The sequence below is a fragment of the Peromyscus californicus genome, unplaced genomic scaffold (assembly GCF_007827085.1).
Source record: "Peromyscus californicus insignis strain IS unplaced genomic scaffold, ASM782708v3 Scaffold_4__1_contigs__length_199733344, whole genome shotgun sequence".
In the NCBI taxonomy this organism is placed as follows: Eukaryota; Metazoa; Chordata; class Mammalia; order Rodentia; family Cricetidae; genus Peromyscus; species Peromyscus californicus.
This window is the reverse complement of record NW_026294562.1, coordinates 97,895,000-97,905,089: the sequence shown is the minus strand read 5'-3', so window position 1 is coordinate 97,905,089 and position 10,090 is coordinate 97,895,000. Positions and strand designations below refer to the sequence as shown.

The 10,090-nt window shown below is 43.0% G+C and overlaps 1 protein-coding gene across 1 annotated transcript; it reads left to right on the top strand.

Annotated features, from left to right (window-relative positions):
* Positions 1-5,666: 5,666 nt before the first annotated feature.
* LOC128094361 (olfactory receptor 52L1-like) lies at positions 5,667-8,578 on the top strand. The gene has a single exon (XM_052712688.1). The coding sequence runs from the start codon at positions 7,250-7,252 to the stop codon at positions 8,198-8,200; it is 951 nt and encodes a 316-aa protein (XP_052568648.1). The 5' UTR covers positions 5,667-7,249; the 3' UTR covers positions 8,201-8,578.
* Positions 8,579-10,090: the final 1,512 nt, after the last annotated feature.

The window sequence follows — 10,090 nt, the reverse complement described above, 5'->3', positions numbered from 1 at the left end:
GAATGCATATCACTTTTGTACCACTATAAAAGTGGAAAATAGGAAGTTGAGAACTGTGTGCATTTATGTGATGAATGAAAAGAGGTAGTCTCCTACCAAACACTAATTAAATAGTTGTTGATGAGGGGAATGAAAAGACAATGAGCAGAAACATTGCTCTCAGGGGAGCTGTAAACACTTGGGATAATGATGGAATTGATGCCCATGAAGATCCACAGTCTGAGGCAGTCAGCATTTATTTAGGTCTTATTTCTTCAGGAGCCGACTTTGTAGTGCAAATTCAGAGAGTTTATTGTTAAGTAGATATGGGAGCAATAAATGTCAGGCATAAGAAAGGCATGGTGGACAAAGAAGTTATACTGTGTGCCAATTTTCTCAGATGCTTTGGCAAACCCATTAGGACTCCTTGAGCTGGCATGAGTGGCCTTTTTTTTTTAACCACAGGAGAATGGCTATAATAAGCTTTCAATAACTAATACTTCTAGAACATAGAATCACAGCATCAATTAAATGCAAAGAGTGTTTTACTGGGGCCTAAGACTAGTTTGTGGGATGGAGCACACATTTCCTAGTGCAGCTCTCAGGGTGTTCAGACTTAGGAGTCACTGTCAGCACTGCACAGAGCCAAGCCACACAGTTCTGAGTGGGTGCCACCACTAGCCTTGTCTCCCTACCCACCCCCACCCACCCTCTGGGAAGTTCACTCACCCACGACTCTCCTGCCAGTCTAAAGGCTAACTTAGGCTTGGACCAAATGTGTCTGCCAGTCCTCTGAGACCTGCCAGTGGGTATTAACACCCTTTCTCAGAGCCTGTTCACAGTCATGGTCCCTTCTTTGAGGAAACATTAAGAAGGGACTTCCTTAACTTTCGCAACCACATCAGTGACAAGATGAAGCATAAGACTTGGGCTGTGGAAAACAAGGTCAGATTTGGAACGTAGTGTTGGGGCAAGCCTACTGACAGCAAGCCTACTTTTTTTCATAGACCTGTGGCAAATTCTTTCTCAGCTTGGTTAATAGGGCTGTAACTCTGCAAATACACTGGTTTAACACATCTTGATAGTCTGTTTATGGGTGTGCATGCATGTGTGCCTTTTTGTATATGTGTGTGTATGTACACGGTTTTGTGGGTGTGTACATCAGTGTGGGTGCATGAGGAAGCCAGAGGAAGATGGCAGATGTATTCTTCAGTTGCTCTCCACCTCATGTTTTTGGAGTTCACTGACTCAGGCTGGCCAGTGAGATGGAGCATCTGGCCCACAGTGCCTGCACTGCAGGGGTTTGACTGACTGAGCTTTCTCTCCAGCCCAGCACCTCTTCATAGTTTTAGATTTGTTTCTTCTCAGTCAGAATGTTTGTTCTTTCCAGGTCTGGCCTAGGCACTGTCAGGGAGAGTAAAGCACAGGACACAGAGATCACAGAGGACACATTCCTGCAAGCTAACTGTTAGTGCACAGACACCTACTGATCTCTTGAGCCTCATGGTCAGCTGGAGACACTCACAAGCCATTCCACACAGTCTCATTTTCTCATCCTCACAGCACACTAGCACAGAAGGATGCAGGCCCTTTCTCTGAGTCTTTCCAGAGCTACTAATTGTGTTTACACCTTTGGAAGCCTTAGTTGCGCAAGCCTTGAGGGACGTTTTTAATTTTCTCTTCAACATTCAGAAACTTCTATGCAGCCCTTCTGAGCACAAAGTCTTCCTCATCATCATCAAAGCTAGAGCAGGGTGTCACCATGAGGCTGCACTGGTGCCTGGAAGCTCTGGAGCTGGAGCGGGGAGGTGGAAACTCTGGGACTGAGGAGGAAGGCTTAGTAGAACCTTCCTGAGTGTGGCAACTTTCCCCTTTTCTCCCTCAGCTGACACAGAGCTTCAACAGACACATCCTTGAGGACAGTCCAGAGACAAGGACGACTGTCCTGCCTGTCATATTAGGTTCTGGGATGTGTTAGTTGGAGCCGTGTCTCTGAGTGCTTGACTGTGCTTATGTCCGGGCATTATCATCGCTCCACTGCTTCTACACCTCTGCCTGTGTTCTTGTCTTTCTCTTTCCTACTTCATAGAGTCCAGGTCACTGTTTAGGAGACTAAGGAGAGAAAGTCCTGTCATAGTCCACACAGCAGACTTCCTGCTCAAGAGGCAGTCAAAGAAGTGACTGCTAGTCACCCTTCTTTTCTATACACATCTAGAACTCTGTCCTTGTCTCTTACAGCTGAGATCCAGCAGAGCCCACATTCCTATGAAGCACCCAGAGTGTCTGTAAGGGTGGGGAACATCAAGATGCAATGGTCACCTTTCAGTAGACACTCTTCTGCTTATTATGTGCTTATCCCTGAAGTCCAGCCTCTGCTTCATCAAGTTCCCACAGTTTCAGTCTTTTAAGACCTTTGCATACTTACTTACTTGCTGTGTAATATAAACATTTGGATGTGTGTTTCCTCAGCCAGTCATATGCAAGACAAATCGGATTCCAGGTATGCTGCATCTTGCTCTGGGGAGTCTCCCATAAGTAAGACTTCATCCCCACTATTCAGGATTGGATGGTCTTATGGTACAAGGTAATCAGTGCAGTCACACAGCCATGAGAGAATTATAATTGAGGACAAAGAGAGACATGCCAGACTGCCCTGCAGCACTTAAGCACGACTTGACAAATGACAGATGGCTTGGGCTGGATCTGCAAGGGTGTAAGTGAAGTACAGCCTTGGTCCTTTTCTAACTGTCTTCCACTTCCTGGTGAGAGAGCTAAATGCATGTTTCTGTTCAGATTCCTGAAGACAAAGGCTTTTCTTCTTTTCAGTAAGGCTCACAGAGGACCACTTACTTAAAGCAGCCCTAGGCTTCTACTTTGTACACACAAGTCACAGAACACAAAGAGGCAGCTGATGCCAAGGAATAGCATCATTACTCCTCAGTTCCCCTGATATTCCTCCTGTAAAAGCTTTGGACACACTTCTGAAATGCCTGGTGGTACTTTTGCTTCTCAGCTTAAAAATGGAAAAAACAGGCTGAAGCTTGCCTCTGAAGGAGATAGCAAAGAAAATTAATCTTCTCTTTATATAGAATACTGAGCACTGATGGGTGAATTTTTGTAGTTGCATAGATTACCATGGAGTTCTCAACAGAGCTATCACTATTCCTTTAAGCTCAGATGGGAAGAAAAGCAAAGGCTGGGAGATGTGTGCTCATAGGCAATTGACTTGTGTAGTTGTTATATACAGAGTCTCAGGGCCCTATTGTGATCATAATTGATTTATGAAGAAGTCACTCAGACTGATCTATTGTGTAATCTCCAAGAACTGAGTAATGCCTGACTCTTTATGGATATATGTCTGAGCCTCTGAATAGATTAATACTATTTCATAGTGCATCTGTCTCTTAATACAGATAGAAAGTCACAAACATATAATCCCAACTTTTTGTTGTAAACTTTGAGGTGTGAATAACATGAAACAGGTTAAACAGTGACTTTTCTGTCTTATTGTTAACATAAACAGAGGCAATAGCAATGAATTATTATAACATCAAGAGACTTGCATTGTAGCTAGAGTTTTCCTGCCTGGCCCACAGTCAGGACAAATCTCTGTCACCCGCCAGTCCCACAGTTGCTCAGACCCAACCAAGTAAACACAGAGACTTATATTGCTTACAAACTGTATGGCCATGCCAGGCTTCTTGCTAACTGTTCTTATATCTTAAATTAATCCATTTCTATAAATCTATACCTTGCCATGTGGCTCGTGGCTTACCGGCATCTTCACATGCTTCTTGTCATGGCGGCAGCTGGCAGTGTCTCCCTCTGCCTTCCTGTTCTCTCAATTCTCCACTCTGTTAGTCCCACCTATACTTCCTGTTGGACTACTGGCCAATCAGTGTATTATTTATTGGCCAATCAGCAACACATTTGACATACAGACCATCCCACAGCACTTTACCTTTTCTTTCTTTTTTTTTTTTTTTTTAAAGGAAGGTTTTAACTTTTACACATCTCCAAAGCCAGCTTGGTATATTTGGGAATTTGGGTGTAGCTCCTCTTACTACTTCCTGCTGGAGGGGGGGAGGCGCTGTATCTTATGGGGACACAAAGAAAATTTTAGGATTATGGAGTAGTCCGTGAGGGTATATCATCTGAGCCAGTTGCCTTGAAACCATTCTAGATGTTGGATCATCTGGACCTTAGTGTCATCGGAGACCTTTCAGGGGATCTTGGCTGGTCAAACCTGATGTATCTTAATCTGGAACAAATCCATAGCCTCTTGCTTTCTGTGGAAACAAAAGCAGAGCATCCTTTCCAAAGCAACATATTCTTACATCCAAATTTTGAAGTCAAGGTACCTTTAAAGTATACATTTTGGCATAACTCAACAACTTTTATAATCAAATGTTTTTCTTCAGTTACAAATATCAAAGAGAACATAATCCAGATTCTCTGAGTGGTAGCCATCTTTACTTGGCTTATTTTTTATATTGCCTTGAACCTATTGCTTTAAACTGCAGCATTCTAAGACTGAAACAGAGCTGTGGCTGCTGGCTCCACCCACTTCAGCTTCCTAACATGGCAGTGGTGCATTTTCCGCCAGCTCTGGGAGCCATCAACTCTCAGAAATAGTGTGTCTATGTCTCTATCAAAGCAGCGTGTAGCCCAGATACCTCTTTTTTTTGTTTTGTACTAGCAAAGGCTAAATCCACCACGCAGCTTAATGTGCCACTTGCAGAGGCCTCATTCTCGTCACATTTCAGGTCAAGGGCACACACCAGGAACCCGCCATAGTAGCTCAAACATGCAGGCTGCTGCTAACTTGAAAGAGACAACTAGGAAGCTGTTTTTTTTTTTTTTTTTTTTTTTTTTTTTTTGGTTTTTCGAGACAGGGTTTCTCTGTGTAGCTTTGCACCTTTCCTGGAACTCACTTGGTAGTCCAGGCTGGCCTCGAACTCACAGAGATCCGCCTGGCTGTGCCTCCCGAGTGCTGGGATTAAAGGCATGCGCCACCACCGCCCGGCGGAAGCTGTTTTTACCTCTGTTTTAGAATCTTTTTTCTCAGGTTTTAAGTGGAAACTCTTGACAACCCATTGGGTGCCATTTGTAGCTAGAGTTTTCCTGCCTGGCCCACAGTCAGAGCAAATCTCTGTCACTCGCCAGTCCCACAGCCGCTCAGACCCAACCAAGTAAACACAGAGACTTATATTGCTTACAAACTGTATGGCCGTGCCAGGCTTATTGCTAACTGTTCTTATATCTTAAATTAATCCATTTCTATAAATCTATACCTTGCCACATGGCTCGTGGCTTACTGGCATCTTCACATGCTTCTTGTCATGGCAGCAGCTGGCAGTATCCCCCTCTGCCTTCCTGTTTCTCAATTCTCCTCTCTGTTAGTCCCACCTATACTTCCTGCAGGTCTACTGGCCAATCAGTGTTTTATTTATTGACCAATCAGCAACACATTTGACATACAGACCATCCCACAGCACTGGCATAATGAAAAGTTTGAAACACAAAGGAGTCTTGACTGCCAATAAAAATGAAAAGGTACTTGAGATTTTATTCTTAATCATCTTTTATTAATAATGTTATAATAGTAATCATAAATCATAGAATAACATGCATCTGGACTTTAAATGTATAACTTGATGGATAGTAATAACAATTTGCATGGATGACATTATTTATTTTACTATTATATTGTATATATCATATATATTATATGAGAAATCAAGGTTTAGAAATTTTAAGTAGCCTGACAAAGTTCTATTACTAGAATATGAAATAGACATGGTTTATATTTTTTGGAACTTGAATTTGTTTGTTGTGAAGGGTGAATAGGCAAGCTTGAACTACCGAGTTTAATGAGATCTGATTCTAAGATTGTAAGACACTGAAAGAGTTTTTCTAATGATACAGAATCAAATGGTATAGATAAATAAAAGAGAATCATAAGATATGGACAGTATTATCAGGGTTGGCAAAGTACTGTGAGTTCTTGTGAAGGAAAGGGCACTGGAATCTTGATTTCAATGGATGAAAGGAATCAATTCAGATAAAGGAGGGAGGAGACAGAAGTACAAGACTCCCATGTAAAGTAAGCCTGTGTGATTGTATAATTACAACAGTGTTGCAATGGTGACAGCAAAACATATGTGTAACTAGAAACACACAACCACTGGAAAAGAAACTCAATGAAGATAGTCTCCAAACCTGGCCTGCCCATCTGTGATTTATCCCATGCATTACATTCACCAAAACGTTTTACATACAGGAGTCACCTAGTAATAGTTGAATTATAGGAAGATCCTGTGACTTTGAGATTGAGAGTTAATTAAGATGATACATAACAAATATAAATGCATAATTGGAAAATTCAGGTAAGAAAAACATGGAATATACCCTCAGGCAATAATGCTGGGAGCTGAGGAGGGAAAAAGGTGACTGTGAGATGTTGAAGTTAAGGTAAATGAGGATTATAGAAGGGACAAAAGGCATCCATTGTAGAATAAACAAAAACAGTTTCAAACTGGATACATACATAAGGACTTCTTCACAGAAATACTGATATAAAATAGGAAGAGCATATTTGGGAAGGCTGTGTAAGCCACCCAGTTTTGAATGTTGAGTGTATGAGCTTAGGTAAGCAAACAAAGAAATAAATTTATGCATCACAGGAATATTTTTGCATCAAAGATAAGCTTGGAATGAACTGAAGCACATTAACTAGTCAAAACCATGCAGTGGATTAGTTAACATAGGGAAGAGGAAGGGAAGGGATCCTGAAACCCTGGAACCAATCTGCAATGAGATGGAGAAGATTGTGGGATGCAGCCTATCTCAGGAATACTGTGTCCTGAGGCTGCAGGGGATGAGTGTCAAAGTGACAGGAGACTTAGCCTTCAGCACTACCTACACAGTTAGTAAAGACAATGCTTTCAAGTTGACAGTTTCAAAGTTTAAGTCACTGAACAGAAGAGTTAACACCTCTCTCAAGCAGCTGTGTTCAGGGTTTGCTCTTATCTCACATCACAGCTAGACTCAACCCAGTTCAGATGTGTGGAAGGCTCATCTGAAAAACATTTGTATCCAGAAAGGGTTTTCTTCCTTGAATCTAACTTTATTCCCTCGTGTTGCAGCTTAAGTCACCTGTTGCTCTGATGAACATGGTAGCTGGATCTGCACAGTGTCTTAGAATATCAAGAATGGAGAAGTTGTGACTTGGGTGTCTTTTCACTCTTCTTTCTCTGTGCTGTTGATCATGGCCCTCAGCAATTCCAGCTGGAGGCAACCCCAGCCCTCTTTCTTCCTAGTAGGCATTCCAGGCTTGGAGGAAAGTCAGCACTGGATAGCGTTGCCCCTGGGTGTCCTTTACTTCCTTGCTCTAGTGGGCAATGTGACTATTATCTTCATCATCTGGACTGACTCCTCCTTGCACCAATCCATGTACCTCTTCCTGGCCATGCTCGCTGCTGTTGACCTGGTCCTGGCCTCCCCCACTGCACCCAAAGCCCTCACAGTGCTCCTGGCTTATGCTCATGAGATTGGGTACATTGTCTGCCTGACTCAGATGTTCTTCATTCATGCCTTTTCATCTATGGAGTCAGGCATACTTGTGGCCATGGCTCTGGACCGCTATGTTGCCATCTGCCACCCTCTGCGCCATTCCACCATCCTGCATCCAGGGATCATAGGGCGCATTGGGATGGTGGTGCTGGTGAGGGGATTGGTCCTCCTCATCTCTTTCCCCATCCTGTTGCGGAATCTTGTCTTCTGCAGAGCCACTGTCATAAGCCATGCCTACTGTGAGCATATGGCTGTGGTAAAACTTGCCTGTTCTGAAACCATAGTGAATCGAGCCTATGGGCTGTCAGTGGCACTGCTGGTAGTTGGGCTAGATGTCCTGGCCATTGGCATTTCCTATGCCCTCATCCTCCAGGCAGTGCTGAAGGTCCCAGGGGGTGAAGCCAGACTCAAGGCCTTCAGTACATGTGGGTCTCATGTTTGTGTCATTCTCATCTTCTACATTCCTGGAATATTCTCTTTCCTCACTCACCACTTTGGGAACCATGTTCCCTATCATGTCCATGTTCTGCTGGCCACTCTCTATCTGCTTGTGCCACCTGCCCTCAATCCTCTTGTTTATGGGGTGAAGACTCGACAGATCCGCCAACGAGTGCTCAGGGTGTTCTACATAAAAGCGTCAAGCTGAGCTCATTGGCTACAGCTGCTCCTGCCAAGGACTCAGCCAAAAGCTTGTGGCTGTCATGGAGTGTATGGACAGAAGCTGTTCTACAGTGAATACTCCTGCTCCTAGTTGTGTATGTGAAGAATACTCCCAGGCACGTGGCTCAACAGTCTATTGAGATGTATCTGGGTAACTGCATTTATAGTTATTTCCCTTTCACCTTTTTATCCTTTCCAACCCCAACAATTCTCCACTTATGACAGAGGGATTGGGGTATAGAAGAAGTACATGGCAGCTCTGGGTATGCCATCTTTCCTGCTTTCAACCAATAACTGATCACACAACATTGTCTGGAATGAGAAAGGTGAGTCTCAGCCTGCCTTACTGCTCAGAGTATCTTCAAGACCTGTAAGTTAATGAAAGAAAATGCAGATCAATGGCTTCTATGTGACAAATGGTCCCTGAAAGCAGCTAAAATTTTCACAATGTGAAATACCACCACTTACTATTGGTGAAATTATTAAGGCCACTCCACGTAGATAAAAGGAGATTTATTTAATGGCGTAACTTACAAATTAAGGGATAGGTAGGTCGCGGAGTCTGGGGAAGGTGTATCGCAGTCCAGCGGTGTTCTCTGGAGCTCTGCTTGGTACACCTCTCTAGTCCAGGGTCCCGCAACAGAGAGAGAGAGCCCGCCGATCCAGATCTCAGGTCCCCAGGCGCCTCCTTTCGCCCCGCCTTGTAGGCGTGACAGTTGCCGAAGTCTCAATGGGGGTTGGAACTTACAGATCAAAGCTGGAATGGCTACCCACTACATCTCCCCCTTTTTGTCTAAATAAGAAAGTTCTAACCTAATACAAGACTATATACAAAGGAATGGTTATCAAATATAGTCCAGGAATAATGAGGGATAATGACCTAGATAAGATGGAACTACAACCAATGCAAACAATATCAAGCAAGAAACACATACTATAATCCAGAGAAGTATAGAGCATAGGTAAATGGCATGTTACAAAGATCATTCCAAAAGGTGTCCTATCCTAAAGAACCTGAATCTAATACTTAATATGTTCTATCTACTAGGTTGTAACTATAACTGCTAGTCTTCAATCCCATCAAAGACCTGAGAAGGAATATAATGGTACCTGAGAAATGGTAGATGGATGCAAGCAACTTTCGGGAATCTTGCGAGAGTAGACGGAGACAGCTGGCAGCCTGGACAGTCACCTAATGTTTCTCAGCATTGTTGGTGCATTCAAATTGGCTACAGGCCTAAAGTATCTGACAGACCATTTTCAGAAGCAGGAATTCTGAAAGACCATCTTACCCTGTCTTGGCAGAGTACAGTGGTCGCTTTCCTTGTGTCCCGCTTGTCCAGAAAGGATAGCATTGCATTAGTACTGTCAGCCATCGAGGCAAGGGCAGTTCTTTGCCCAGTAGGCCATTTTGTGCCAAGAAGACAAACTTCCAAATGGAAATGTCTTAGAAGCCCAACATTCTCTCGGGATCAAATTGGTGCAGCCAGGAGCAATTATGTCTCACATCAACAGAATTCTAAGTTATTTAAATGCCATATTCTCTAGGTCTATGAAGTGTTTGAAGATTACCTGTCCATCTGACCTATGTATCTGTAAATCTGGATAACCTAACTAACGTAACTATAGAGATGACAAGCATAGGTGACTATAAATCTATAAGTCTTATCTACCGAAATAACCTAAGGACTAAGGCTTCACGTAAACAAGGTAAACAGTCTATAAGCAAGTGTATGGTAAAGAACGATGACTTCAAAATTGTGACAATACACAAGATGTTATAACAGAGGTAGGAGTATATAGTGCGATATGCAATATGACAATAATCTTAAATATATATCAATATACCGAATATCCTAAACAGAAGTAGAACCTA